At 53.2% G+C, this 13936-nt stretch overlaps 6 protein-coding genes across 6 annotated transcripts; 3 read left to right on the top strand and 3 right to left on the bottom strand.

Moving 5' to 3' along the window:
* Nucleotides 1-408: 408 nt before the first annotated feature.
* On the bottom strand, nt 409-3168 carry BDP81DRAFT_306047 (uncharacterized protein; the record flags this gene model as incomplete). Its single annotated transcript, XM_060583235.1, has 3 exons — nt 409-848; nt 902-1399; nt 1455-3168. The coding sequence occupies 3 exons, from the start codon at nt 3166-3168 to the stop codon at nt 409-411; spliced, it is 2652 nt and encodes an 883-aa protein (XP_060451991.1).
* Nucleotides 3169-4894: 1726 nt separating this feature from the next.
* Nucleotides 4895-5734, top strand: BDP81DRAFT_413851 (uncharacterized protein). Its single transcript, XM_060589311.1, has one exon. The coding sequence runs from the start codon at nt 5236-5238 to the stop codon at nt 5605-5607; it is 372 nt and encodes a 123-aa protein (XP_060451990.1). The 5' UTR covers nt 4895-5235; the 3' UTR covers nt 5608-5734.
* On the top strand, nt 5455-6267 carry BDP81DRAFT_12877 (uncharacterized protein). Its single transcript, XM_060581709.1, has one exon. The coding sequence runs from the start codon at nt 5726-5728 to the stop codon at nt 6146-6148; it is 423 nt and encodes a 140-aa protein (XP_060451989.1). The 5' UTR covers nt 5455-5725; the 3' UTR covers nt 6149-6267.
* A 2787-nt stretch (nt 6268-9054) lies between these two features.
* Nucleotides 9055-9802, bottom strand: BDP81DRAFT_12860 (uncharacterized protein). Its single transcript, XM_060581706.1, has one exon. It carries the CDS (start codon nt 9619-9621, stop codon nt 9169-9171), a length of 453 nt encoding a protein of 150 aa, XP_060451988.1. The 5' UTR covers nt 9622-9802; the 3' UTR covers nt 9055-9168.
* A 526-nt stretch (nt 9803-10328) lies between these two features.
* BDP81DRAFT_413845 (uncharacterized protein) lies at nt 10329-11582 on the bottom strand. The gene is made up of 3 exons (XM_060589310.1): nt 11375-11582; nt 10999-11298; nt 10329-10911 (listed from the first exon to the last, which is right to left on the bottom strand). Exons 1-3 carry the CDS (start codon nt 11390-11392, stop codon nt 10807-10809), a joined length of 423 nt encoding a protein of 140 aa, XP_060451987.1. The 5' UTR covers nt 11393-11582; the 3' UTR covers nt 10329-10806.
* Nucleotides 11583-11762: 180 nt separating this feature from the next.
* Nucleotides 11763-13401, top strand: BDP81DRAFT_401905 (pre-rRNA-processing protein IPI1). Its single transcript, XM_060588828.1, has 2 exons — nt 11763-11927; nt 12009-13401. The coding sequence occupies exons 1-2, from the start codon at nt 11880-11882 to the stop codon at nt 12978-12980; spliced, it is 1020 nt and encodes a 339-aa protein (XP_060451986.1). The 5' UTR covers nt 11763-11879; the 3' UTR covers nt 12981-13401.
* The last annotated feature ends 535 nt before the right edge of the window (nt 13402-13936 follow it).

The raw sequence follows: 13936 nt of genomic DNA, 5'->3' as shown, positions 1-13936 counted from the left end.
ATCATGCAGGCACTTTATGTATGCACTTAAAGATCGCGAACCTTGAGAGTCAAGCCACACAACAACAAACGGACCGAGGAGGGGATCTTCATCATTACAGCGTATTATATCAGGGTGGGGGTATCTCGCACTACAGCTCTCTCAGACGTAACAATGCAGACACCCTATTTCCATCTCTTTTCTTTAGTCCCCCTTTCAGTCGTTCCCGCGAAACAAATCAAACGCTATGCATGCCTCTCGTGTGTGCACGTGTGCGTGTGTACCCCAGGTATCCCATATCAGAAAAGAAAAAAAATAAAGTCCCGACGCCCAAAATGATGACTTTGATCTCCGTCGATCGTCCTCAAACTATGTACACACAAGAGAAGATTAAACAGTTTCAAGACAAAGTGGAGTAAAAGAACACGTCTAGTCAACGCGAATGATGACCTTCCAAGCCAGAGCGCCAGCCTCTCTGATGGCGCACGCAAGGCAACCCCGTCGGCGTCTTGAGATGATGGCATTCCAGCCCTTTTCTGCGCAAAATGCTCTCACCAGGACTTCCATGTCACTTCCAAACTGGCGACGCCGGGACTCAAGGTGCATGTTGGTTGTCGCAAGGCTGGCGCCGTTGGCGGTGCGTTCAAGAATGGGAGACGTGGGAGTCTCTTGCGTCGGGGCCTGACGCTTGAAGCCAGTGATGCAGTCAATAACCAGAACGCGAGGTGTGGTGTTCGGGGTGGGTGTGAGAGATGGACGGCGGACAGATGACGTGTTGAGAAGCAAGTTATCCAAGGAGGCGTCTGGCTTGTCGAGAAGCTCTGAAAGATGGATAACAGTATATGTGAAGAATTTTTGCAGGGGATGTCCTAGATGATGGTCAGTCAACGTGGCCATGTGAGGGGGAGATGGTTCTTCTTACCCGTAATGGTGGCCGGCTTGGAGCTCACACCGCCGATGCCGCTACCGTCCACGTCGATCTGCTGGATAGTGGGGCTCGAAGGGGACCTCAAGACCCTAACGTGGGAAGACGGGTGGCATGGATGAGCCGTGACGAAATGGATATCCTTTGTCAGGGAAAATTGGTGCTCCTTTGCTTCGCCGCCGTTGGGGCCGACAGAGAAGGAGATGGAAGCCGGATAGGTGTAGAGTTCGTGAGATCGGGTCACGTCCGAGAAGGGGGTCATCACCGTCTCCTCCGTCGGAGTGGTACGAGTCGAGTCCACAGGCGCGGACAGATTGAGAGACGTCAAGGAGATGCTCAGGCTGGGAGGCGGTTCCGCATAATTATTCTCATAGGGAATGATGAAATCTGCGGGTAACACCGAGCTGGGATCCGCATCACCCAGAACACAAGACTCGCGCTCGACGTGAGTCTTACCCCACAGTCGGGCTTGGTTGCCTGTCTTTTTCATGTCATCTGCAAAAAGATGTTTAGTTTGGGTCGAATGGGAGCTGGTCAGAGGGTTACTTACCACAGACTTCGGCAACGTCGATATTGACCCAGCCATCACCATGTCCTTGGGGAGTAATATCGCTCGAGATCCATCCCATACACTGAGCAGAGCCAGCACCAGCGGCTAGAACACGGCCAATGATGCAAGCCGTGCTCCAGAAACTCTTGCCGCGGTACACGAAACCACCGCACAGATTCGCCATCGGGCCCAATTTGGACATGGCCTCCTTGTCGTTCTCCAAGAGAGTGGTCATGATCAAGTGGTACAGTCCTTCGCCCGGAAGCATGAGGCCGGACACGTAAGATTTGGATAGCCACCCAGACGGATGCAGAGCTGCCGAGATCTTGTGCTTTCCAGACGGATGTCGAGTAACGCTCGCTTCAGTTCGACCGCCACCGAAATAAGACGATCTTTTCGTGTCAATGCTCATTGGTGTTTCCGCGGGCGTGTGAATCGGGGTCGCTTCTGACACCTTGTTGACTGTTTCTGAGATCTGCTCGGCGTATGTGTCTGATTCGATGTCGGGCCAGCGTAGCTTTCTTGCAAAATTCGTAAGTCCGTTGACTTGTCTCTCGCTGTATCGTCCCTGGATGGTATACACGGAAACGTCGCCCTGTGAATGAGCATGGTTGTTGGGGTGAAGGTTCATCTTTCCGGTCAAAGATGCCAGCCATCCGCCGGAGTTGCGTTTCTGAGTGTTCGCCGGGTCGACCTTCCGCTCGATGATTTCAATATTCTCGAGCCAAGCGCGTGCCAAGTGCAATGACCACTTGACTGTTGAGTTTGCATCCTTCTCGAAGCGCTTAATCTCGGTGGGTCTGATGCTCTCGATGCCAAGCTCTTCACCCTCCGTAATGGCATCTAGCCTGATGAGCAACTCGCATGCTAGGAGAATCTGAAGCAGCAACCAGTATCTCTCCTCTTTGCGCTCCTCGTTGCTGTCAGCGTCGTCGATCTCAACATCTGTTTCGAGCTCGTCGCCCTCGAAGGAGCCCCAGAGGATCTGGCCAAGTCTGATTCTCCATTCCACATGAGAGAAGTCGATCCACACGTTTGGTGCAGCAAGGACCTTGACAAGCGCCGAGATTTGTACAGAGAGGCTGTAAGGGTCATGGTGGTCAACGACACGGGTCGGCGGATGCAGGATGCCCAGGAATAGCTCATTGTACAGGGTGTTGTGGATCTTTCTGTGGACCTTGTTTTCCTTGTATCTGGCGCCATTCTTGATGAGCTGATCCAAGATGGACGATTCCTCCAAGCGGCGGAGTCCGTCTTTGGAAGCCAGCATTCTCTGGCGCTGTTCAACAATAGCTTTGGCCTTGTGTCCAATGCTGTCGAAGCCAAACTGCTCTTCCTGGAGCGCGTCGCCAACCGGCATCTCCAAAGCCGCCTGGTATCCCATTGTGCCCTTCTCCAAGCCTTGCATACTGAGCATATTAGGCCGTTCTCGGCATCGCGGGTAGAAATGGGCTCGCTTCCTTTCCTTGGCGCATCGTATAGCAGCAGGATTAGAGTTCATGTCCCTCGTGATGTGAGGCCAAGCTGTAATGCAGCTCCAGGCGGCGTCTTCGATCTGAACATGGTCGGTCAGGTCGCGGATCTCGAGCGACTCGTCCCAGGGAAAGGCGACAGAGGGGTGCGGGGCGCCGGTGTAATGGCCTTCAGAGCGAGCAAAGTACTGAGGAGCTCCAGAGAAGAGCTTCTCAACGTCGTCGTCGCTGAGGGTTGCCATGATTTTCGTCAGTTTCAGAACTGGTTTGGCGGAAGGGCCATTGGCTTTCTGGTCGGCGCTGTCGAAGGCGAAGGGAGGCGGGGAAGGCAGTGGCTTATTGGGGTTGAGAGGGGGCGGCGATCGAGAGGAACGGGACTCGGCACTGCTTTGCGGAGGGGAAACCTGGGGTTTGCTGGTGAGACACAACGGCTTTTACAACGGTTGAACAAAGAGATGCGGTCCAATTGGGGTAATTAGAAGAGCCAGTGTTGCTGAGACTGGAAAGGGCAAGGTGGTTGGGTTGGTATGGTTGGCAGGACGGGCTGCTTTCTCTGTGTGTAAACGGGAGACGATGTCTTTGTCTTTAACCCGCTCGAAAGGCTGAACCGATTATTACAGCAATGGACTGTAAAGGAATTTGCAGACTTGAAGAAAGAAAGACTGTCGACGAAGAGAAAGAAAGGGGTGTGTTATACAAGTAACATTGACTAAAAGTAAAGAGGGGAATTGGAGTCTCGGAAGCTGATCACGCGGCAAAGAAGGGACGGGTTATGCAAGGGAGCAACGGAGGTATAGATCATCAGAGTCTGAGCATCGGGGTAGGTACGGAGGCTTGAGGAAGAAAGTATTATTAAGGAACACTGGAACAGCAGATGGACATCTCGAAGGACGTCACTGCAAGCAAGCTTGATGAGCAAGCAGGCTGATGGGCAATGAGATGATGGATGGGCAAGCAGAGAGAGATTGCAAGACAGGGCAGACCAGAAGTGGCCTGATGCAGTTCCCATTTGATGGATTGCATAAGACGATGGCGGGGGAGTGACACGGTGGAGAGGGGGATGAGGTCGTGGTGCAGACTGTGACGCCGTCTAAGGTACGCAGTACCGTCACTGCCACCGTTTCCACGACCCCTCAGCACCTTACGTAATGAACCTAGAGCAAGGTATCCGTACCTTACGGAGGACAGAAGACGGGAAGGTCCAGGTCAAGCCCGGTGAGATGGGGAGAAGGCCCCGGGGAGCATGGAACCAGGAAGGCATGGAAGCACAGGCAGGGGATGGGGCAAGGAGGTACCCACGCCTTGGAGGGCCGCTCTGTGCCCACCCACTGCCACTGCCGTGTGTCTGTCTCTCTCTTCAACTGTCTGTGTTCACTTCTCCGTCTGCGGCGCACGGAATGTCCAGCCTTGGCCAAGACAAACCCACCGACACCGACGCGGAAACCGGACCTGGTCTGAGAGTGCGGGGGTGACAGCACGGAAGGGGGTTGTTGACTTGTGGTGGGTGGTAGTGAAGGAAAGGTGCGTGTGATTTGTTGTAAAGCATGTAAGCTATGCGCAGCATGTTTGTATCCAAGCAGCACTGCTGCGTTGCGTGCATCTTCCCAGTACGGCCTTGCTGCTATTCTGAGCAACTTTCTCATCTCCAGCTTTCGGCACCGGGGACATCGGGGACATCGGGGACATCGGAACTTCGGGGCGTCGGAGCTGGTCCAGACTTGAAGCGTCCATCTCAGGGACCTTGCCTGAGAAGAGAACCGGGGGGGGGGGGGGGGGGGGAGTACCACAAAAGAGGTGGAAAATAGAACGACGAAGCGCGCGTGATGCTGACATGATCGAAGCATCGAAAAAAATGTGGGAAGCTAAACTCTCTGAAGGAGACGGACCGTTTGGTGTAGAAAGGATATAGAGACATGGACGAAAGAGAGAAACGTACGGGCAACTTTGTCGGTGACTCGGCACCGGGACCCCGCCCAGACTTTGTCGACGAAGCCGGCGTCGATGCGCTGCTGCTGGTGCTCCGGCCTTTGCTGCGACTCAACAGCCCTCCAAAAAGGTCCCGTTTGGAGAACTTGCGCTCCCGCTCCGGCTCGCCCGTTCCGATCCCCAAACCGCCCGGCGACGCCTCCCTTCCATTCTCCTGTGGCGGCGAAAGCGGCGGTCGAACTTGTTGTTGTCGTTGCTGGCGCTTCGAAGGGGATAATGGCCGCTGGTCGTGTTGCTTAGACCCCCGTCTGAGTAGTGATAACGACGGCATCTTTGCTGCTTCTACAGATACCAGTCGCGGGTTGTGTTGGTCGTTGGTTGAGATGAAGTTTGCTGCCGTGTTCGTCTCATTCGTCTCGATTTCGTCCCTGTTTTCCCCTAAAGGTAAAGTGAAATCTCCAGTCTCTTTCTTATCTTTATTTCTCCCAAACTTTCTTTCCCAATCTCTTTCAACTTGTCGTATTGTTGCTCTTTCGACAAGCTTTCAACCAGGTAATCCTGAACCTCCAAGGTGGCTGATCAAAAGTGGCGTCGTTGGAGGAGCCGGTAGTGATGATGATGGTGGTCGTAGAGGGGGAGGTCCGACGTCTTATCGCCGATGGAAAGGATGCAAGTCCAGGTTTCTGCAAGGTAACCTTTCATGTGTCGCAATGGGAACGCAAGGCGCAGTGTTGAGTCAAGTTTTCCTGCAGTAGGTGGACGAAGGTCCGAGTAAACGATAGGCGGGCAAGCTTCGAGAGATCGTAGGTAAGTAAGGTAGGTAAGATAATAAACAGGAAAAAAAAGAGACGTAGTAGACGGAGGAAGAGGGGGATGGGGGTCAAGTCTTGTAAGGTGATAATCAGAAGCAAGAAGTGGGAAACGCACAGTCTTACAGCAAATGAGAGGCAAGGCGGCGGGATGTTAAAACAAGAAATGAATGCGAATCAACAAGAGACAGACAGACACACGGCCGATGGTCTGCCAAGGCAGGGGTGGTCTTGGACTTGGAGGGGAGTGACAACAACAACAACACTTTTCTGTATCCGTATCTGTATCGTTATCATCCACTCTTTCTCTTTTTTTGCTTTCCTCACTCCCCTCTATGCGCTGCCGGACGCTCTCTCTCTCTCTCTCTCTCTCTGCCTCTCACTCCCAGTCTCCCACTCAGTTCACGTGTTGGGCTGGACCTGGGGCCTTTGGGCTTGGCCATTTCAACGAAGGGGGCCCCCTTCTGACTGGACCAGTGGACAGTGACGGGATAAGACATCCACGGGATAGGACAGGACGAGGAGGCCGCAGAGGAAGGCATGTCCACTTTGTTGGTGTACCCCTCGTCCTAGCCGCAGGCGACATGCAACAAGGCACCGGGGGGGGGGGGGGATGTGTCTGTCTGGTCCGCTACGGCAAGGAGAGCGAGAAAGGCATAAAGAGAGAGAAAAGCGTCCTCGCGCCTATTACTTTTCACGTATCTGAATATAGCTGCATACCCTGGGAAAGAGAGCTCTGGGGGTGGGGGGAAGCGAGGCAGATGAGCCCCCCCTCCTCCCCTCTCCTCCCCGGGCTAACAGAAAGAAAGGGTGGGCAGAACGAACGGCAGTCTCAGATCTTCAATGCTCCCATGTCGAGCGAGAAAAAGGTAGAGACAGGGACGAGCAGAGGGGAGATTAGAAAATAATACCTACAAGATTACCTAGGAAGAGACGAAAAAAGAACGCCCTATGGAAGCAGAGCGAGCTTCAGCTTCCCGTTCGTTCGTCATCTCCCACCCCATAATCGATATGGACCAGAGGGGGAGGGGTGTGAGTGCCAGAGTGAGCGTTCCGCGTCTTGCAGGCATGGCATGGACTCTAAGTGTGTGTGTGTGTGCGTGTTTTTTGCACTCTTTCTGTCTCCCTCCCTCGTCGTGTAACTTGCTGCGTTGTGACTTCATCGGAGTGCTCAGCCCAGCAAGGAAACTAAGAGCCCGGTTCCATGTAAACCTCTATCTTAGGTACTCCACCCGGACTCCCGCGTGGCGGCTTCGCCATTCTCGTCTTCCCGTGGCCTTGGAATACCGAAGTTGTAATGATGATAAAGCAACAGGGCAGAAAAAACAGAGATCAGATCAACAAGATGACGAACGGTTCCAATGGGCAATTCTGAAAGGTCGCACGGCGCGCACAGAGGAGAGAGGAATGTCCAAATATTTAACATTGGCGGCTTGTGCTTTTTCTTCTCTTCAATTTCGTCCCCCGTACGGAGAGTATAACGCCAGGCAAATTATACCCTCCCTCACTTCGTCATTGGTAATGGTGCTAATGTCAGATTGCATGATAGCGTGCGTCCTGCCCGCCGCTCATCTTTTTTGGTCTTGCATTGTCTCCGGCAGGTCCATCACCGACGAGAGATGTTCTTCTGAGGTCCTGACAGGGGTATGAGAGGCAAGAGAGAAAGATGAGCAGACACACACATCAGACAGCCGCAGCGGGTAAGGGGAAGCAGATCCATGATCACGGACGCAACAAAACACCATTTTCGGGGACCCCCTCGTCACCAACAAACAGTTGGAGTTTCTTCTAGATGGACTTGGTGATGAAGAAGAATAAGAAATCATGAAGAAAGTCTTTTCGTGTAAGTAATGGAGATCAGGAAAATAGACGAAGGAAGTTACGAAACGCAAAGACATCTGCAAGAGGCCAGATTCAGAAAACCAGGAATTACACTGCAAAGCAGGTATCCGTAAAACCAGCACGCCAGCTGGTCCAGCTCGCCCATCGAAAGTGCATGTGAAATCCACCCAAACTGCCTTAAGCCGCTGCGATGCTCGCCCAGCTCGCGGCCCTCCAAGACAGGGGTCTCATTCGTCTCTTTGGGGAAGATCTCTGATTAGGTGGTTTCGGGATCCGCAAGCCCACACCATCCTCCTCTCCACCCCTCTGGGCAGTGGGAATCAGAGGAGAGGGGGGAATTGATGATGGATCACGGTGTCACTGTGTCACTGTCTCATGGGATGGCGAGCTGGGCGGAGTCCTGGAGATTCCATGTTGCACCTGCGGTGGACATTTTTTCTGGTTGATGTTGCGTTGTTTGCTCTTCTCGGAAGCCATGATTTCGATGCTCACCGGAATCGTGGGATTCTGACCCCGAGAGACCCTCATTCATGCCGGATACGGTTGGACAATACCGAAAAAAAAAAAAAAAGAATACACATACCACAGTGGAAAAGAGTGTAAAAAGCAAGAATACCACCAAAATTCGTATATGCCGCTAAAAGGTAAAAAAGAACATTACCTATCCGTACAGGCAGTGCAAGAAAGAATCTGGGCAGGGTCAGGTTCGAATTATTAGCAAGGACCACGCATGTGCGGCAAAGATGGTGTAATTTGGCATTTCTTGCAGAACTCGAACGCCACCATCGTCAGTAACACAACCCATTTGCCGGGCCCGTCGTCGCACATCCGTTTCTCACAAGCCGACGCACGCATTGTGCCACCAATGGGTTAGGGCCGACGGCAGAGAAATAGTGTACTTTGTAGACCATGCCGCGTCTGTTTGTGTGGCTTGAACCTCTTCCCGCCCGCCTCCCTTGGCATTAAAGATCTTCCCTTCGGCTGTTGCTTCTCGAACGTCTAGCAAGAACCAGCATTCGACGCCGAGCCGAACACGAATGGTGGGATTTTAATTGGAACCGAGTGTCCCTGGAGCAAGGATGACCTTGGACTTCTGGCTTTGAAGCTCTAGCTTGAACTCTACAGCCCAACTTGGCTCCCCCTCGTGACCATTCTGAAATCTGGAGAGAGGGTCTAGCAAAAATAAAAATAATAAAATAATAAAATTCATGGACCTATTTCAAGAACGATTTCGAAACGAAAACAGCGGAAAGTTTGCCTCACGCGGCAAACGACAGCTCTCTACCCTTTCCTGCCGCGGCGCCGACGACCGAATGAACATGGGACAACTTTCTTTGATAAGGGGGGGCCTCCGTCGTGGCTTGGGAGAAGGTCTCCGCCGAAGAGCATGAGCATTGGGGAGTCGGTGGACCTGGATCTACCTGGACTGTGGACATGAGACGACATGTCACGGGGGTGTGGGCGCGACGAGAACGATGAGTAGTGAGAGAGCTGGCCTTCTCTCCATTGTTCTCGAACATCTTCGTCTCATATCGTTAGGGCAAGGAGACAGGCGGGAGAGGACGAAAAAGAAAGGGGTTGACTCTCAGCTGAAGGCTGGAGCTCCAGTTCTTCCAGCGAGGGGCCCGGAAAGGGGAGAAAAGGCATATCATCAGAAGACGTCTGTTAACAAGTTCGGGAACAAGAGAGCCGTGTCCCGCGGACCAATTCTAAACCCCGACAATCACGCCAGCCAAAAACCCCAACAGAGTTCAAATAAAAGCCCACCGCCGAGGTGACTTCAAAACGGAAAGGGTTACACCAATGAGTTACAACAGAGGCCTGCTGCGTTGCGTAGACATATTGACAATGACATTGACAACCTGGAAGCGAGAACGTCCAGAAGGACGCAAGAAAAAGGTTAAAGGAAACTCTAAAGGAGCCCCAATCTCCTTTTACGACAAGTTTACACGAGAAGGGCCAGAACAGAAGAGAAGGAAGGGCCTGGGCAAGCAAGCCCGGAGATGCCCAGTAAGGCAGAGATATTCGCGAACCACACCCCGGAGTCTCGGCAGGACCTCGCCACAAGTTACTGAAACGAGAGGAGGAAAGATTTCCAAAACAACAAGGCTCATACATAGAAGTACGCTAGTAAAGAGAAAATTAAAAGTGGTGGCCGCATCGAATTTCTCGCCGGCGTCCACTTCAAATGTCGCCAAAGTAGCGAATCCTCGACCGCCGACTGGTCGAGAAGCCTGAAGCGACTTTCAAGCGAGAAAGCGACGTGGGTGGTGGTGGTGGTGGTGGTGGTTTCTTCAAGGGGAAAGGCCTTTAATTTAGTTCCCAGGTGTTTGGGGTGGGCAAAGGGACGGGTGTGTGTGTGGTTGCAACTCTGCCCACGTCAACGTTTTGAACTCGACTTTCCAAATCCGAACCGGCGCCTCATCCCGGCCTACCTTAGCTAGCCCCCAGCCCACTTCCCGTTCGCTCGGTGTCGCGCCACGTTTTCCCGGCGCACACATGGCCCCGAGCTTGGGCTTACCATTATGTTTGCGAGCCACTGAGCTTCCGGATGACATTGAGCTCATGTCCGTGGTGTTACACCTGGTTCGCGAGGCTAGCTTTCTAGCTTCCAGAGCTGGAGGTGGTGCCAAGTGTCAGAATGCCAATTTTCCCCAAGGCAGAGGAGAAACGGACGCCTCGGCTCGGACGGTTCGTCGCGGATAGTAGGGAAATGCCCAGCTCCCCGGAGCTGACGGGTATGGCTTCCGCGAGGGCTGGGCTGGGCTGGGCTGTGCTGTTCGCCTTGTCCTATATCACGAAACGATGATGGCTTCGAACATCATTTTTAGTTTGCACTTGTATCTCATCTCTTGCATTTTCTCGAGCTATCCAGCAGGGCCGCGGTCCTGGCCGCGATCGCCCGCGGAACACCCGCTCCGGCTTCATTCCGGACGTACGAAGTATATGCTAGGTGGTCGTGGCGGATGGTAATATCAGGGTATCATTCGTAATCGCGCCAGCCTCGACCGTCCATGCCGAGCTATCTCTCTCCCCCCCTTGTTTGTTTTCCATGTGTGTATGTGCGTAGAGCTTGCAGCTTGGCAGCTTGAAGAGGGTTTCTCGGTTTCCCTTTCCTGCGTATTGTGTAAATACGATAGTCTTGGGGCCGACCAATGAGCATGCCAGTCCTGGCCCTCTACCCTTCGGCTTGGCAAATGCAAATCCTCCTGAAGGACGTCCGCTCGGTGAAGCCAATGAGGATAAAATAAGTCCGTGAAACGCTGACCGATGCCAAAATCGTGAGTCAGACCTTGAGATTCTTCAAGCCGGCGGTGTGTCATGTACCACGATGAGTAGGTACTTCGGATCCGGTACGATGACCAGCTCCTGTTTCTTCGTTCGTAGTCTCAGTAGCTTCAGCTCATCCTGTTCCCGATGGTCAGTCCCGGCACTCCGTTCAGGGGTAAAGATTCGCTCCGCAGTCTGCCTGCGGAACCGGATCCCTCTTCTTACCTCGGTATCTAGATCTAACACCAGGGTGCCCGACGCATTCACCCAGTTCCAGACCTTTGCGGCAAAGTCCTCCAGGCCCTGCGGTTGCTCCTCGCCGTTCTGCTGCTGCTGCGCGGCGGCGCCCTCGCCCGAGAAGGAGCCTCCTCCGGAAGTCTGTAGCGTTGCTGCGTTGAAAGACGACAGCTGACCGCTCGTTCGTAGTATCGCGCCCGTGATTCGGTCGAGGATGACGGTCGCCTTAACGCCAGGTTTGTTCGAGAGGCGCTTGAGGGTCTCGTCCAGCGCGTCGGGTCCGTTGGTCTGCGAAAGGGGGGACACATTCTTTGTTTAGCTATGACGCCATCGCTGAAGAGAAGGAGGGGTCGAGGTCGCTCACGGGTGTTGTGTCGGTCATGGTTGAAAGACGGGGAGGTGAACAAGCGAGAGACAGGTACGGGCGATGCTTTGCCTGGGGGCGTCCCAAATTGCAGTAGGACTTGAATAAAATCGAGGTTTCGTTGGATCGTGGAAACAAATGAATGTCCCCGAAAGCTGGGTCGGGTCTCGTCTGTAAGGCTGGGTTAGGAGCTAAGGTGCCCAATAACTAGTTGGAGCTAGGATTCACCGGGTAACAGCGTCTCAACGTCGTGGTGGGGCTGAGTTGCGAGTGGAGGGGACCTGGAGCTCGACCGGATTCTGCCGCACCTGACCGCCGAAAAGTTCTGGCTCCAGACTTTGCAGGGGTCTCAACCTTCAATGCGCCAGCCATCTCATGTGAAAAGTGACCAAGGACTCAACGCTCAATACTCGCAAAATACTGTAAAAAATTCGACAACACGTTCATAAGATTCGCGGATACCCCAAATCAACTCTGAGCCAGAATATCCGACAAATAAGACATCATGGGTTCCAGCAACAGAAAGAAGAAGGAAAAGGCCAAGGACTTTGCGGTATGAATATCTCAGCGAGACATGTGAACCGCATCGCTGTCTCTCATGAGACCTCGCATCAATACTGACATGTTCTCATAGAAACCAAAGTTCAAGGTCGGAAAGGCCAAGGTCAAGCCTACCAACTTCACAGACACTAGTTTCAAGGCAAAGTCCATTGCCATGGGCCATCAGAAGCTCTCGACTGAAGCCCCTGACAACGCAACCCAATTCAAGCACAACCTCTCATTAGCCTCAACATCAAGAGCAGACAAACAGCGCAAAGAGTCCCTGGCTCATCTGACAAGCCAGGTGCTGGCAGACAACAACCCGGTCGGAACCGCAACAGTGCTGAGCAAGCTTCTGCCTCTGATCTCGGACGCCTCAGGACCCGTCCGCAGCCAGCTGCTGAAGCTGTTCCGGGCCCTGCCCGAGGCGGAGGTCAAACACCACGCCGAGAAGTGCATCATGTACACCAGAGCAGGAATGACACACCTTTCCGCCGACATCAGCAACGATTCGCTCTCCGTTCTCGAGTGGCTCCTGGATGTCGCGGAAGATGAGACCGTCAGCTGCCCGGGCGGTTGGGTGAAGACACTCAACAGTTTCTGCGCGTTGATGGGCTGGACTGTGAAAACGAGCTCGGGGTGGTCGACCGCGCCAAAGACGGGCCTCCGCACAAAGGACGCGCAGTCGCACGCGGGACAGGTCGCCGTGCTGGCTAGGTTCCTGCAGGCGGGACTCAAGCCCGAGGTTGCGACGCAAAAGAACCCCAACGCCTATGCGGACAATATGTACCGAGTGCCCCGGACGCCGAACCCATTTGCGTACCTCAACCTGTTCGGGACCCGTCGGGACGAGGAAGCAGAGATGTATAATGATCGCGAGTCACGGCAACGGGTGTTCCATAGGAGGTTCCTGGATTCGTTCCAAAAAGGCGTAGAGCAGTCGAAGAAGGAGGGCGGTACCATCGGTCGATCGGCCGTTGCATTGAATCATGCCTTGACCGAGGGTATGAGTGGATATGAGGCGACGTCTGCTGTTGAGCCTCAAGATCTCCTTGATTTGTGGTGAAGGATACGCCCCTCCCCTCCAAATTTCAAATCATCCGCAACCTCTGGCGGTCTTAGAAACCCGCCCGACAAGATCGCCTGCCCAAATCAACCTCTCCTCCGCAGTATTGTAGGTCCCGGTCAGATGGCACTGATTTCGCCGCTGAGGCTAGGTGCCTGAAGCTAGGTGCCCGGGCAACTACGTCTTGCCTGTCGGAGCAAAGTGATGCCCGGAGGGTTTCTTGGGATATGGAAAGATGCAATGCTTCACCGCGAGAAGGCTATACGTTTGGCTGGTTGGAATTGGCGGACGAAGTGAAGTTCCATTCAAGCCGCTCAGTAACGTCCAAGAGCGTCGCCATCCGCTACCTCATATTATGTAGCATTCATAGATGGATATATTAATGATACCCATCTCACCTCGGTGAGACCCCTGTTGTCCAAAATCTTCAATTACTCCGAAATCAGAGGCTCAGGGACATCTCTTTGGTGCATAACTATCCTTTGGTGTCATATAGCGAGCCTCCAAAGCTGAAAAGTCTTGAACTGCCTTCGTCTAGCTTCATCTCTGGCACCAAGCTGCTATCAATCGGCATCTTACATGTTTCAATTTGTTGGCGAAATGCTCCGCTTAGAATCATCAAAGTCGACTCAGACACCAAGGTGACATACGTAGAATACTCTGTATCTTCAAAAGTCCATCGTCTTTCTTTGTTCTTAAGATCACCTATGTATTCTTCAGCCTCTACCCATATTACTTGCCTTTCTTTTCGTCTTCTTTCTTGCTGCAGGCAGCTAATCTGAATAACCTTACCAAGGCAACAAGACAACGTGATGATAGATGAGCAATGTCAAAGAAGGCAACTCTTCGTCTGGCCTTGTCTCTCTCGTCCGAAGCCTCGATGAGATTTCGTCTAGTGTTTTCAAGTTCCGATTGAGCCTTCTGAGATGAGGCAGAATGTGAAGCCCCGAGGGACA

The sequence above is a fragment of the Colletotrichum phormii genome, assembly GCF_030913505.1.
Source record: "Colletotrichum phormii strain CBS 102054 chromosome Unknown BDP81scaffold_1, whole genome shotgun sequence".
Classification (NCBI taxonomy): domain Eukaryota; kingdom Fungi; phylum Ascomycota; class Sordariomycetes; order Glomerellales; family Glomerellaceae; genus Colletotrichum; species Colletotrichum phormii.
The sequence above is the reverse complement of the archived record's forward strand: the minus strand, read 5'-3'. Positions and strand labels throughout refer to the sequence as shown.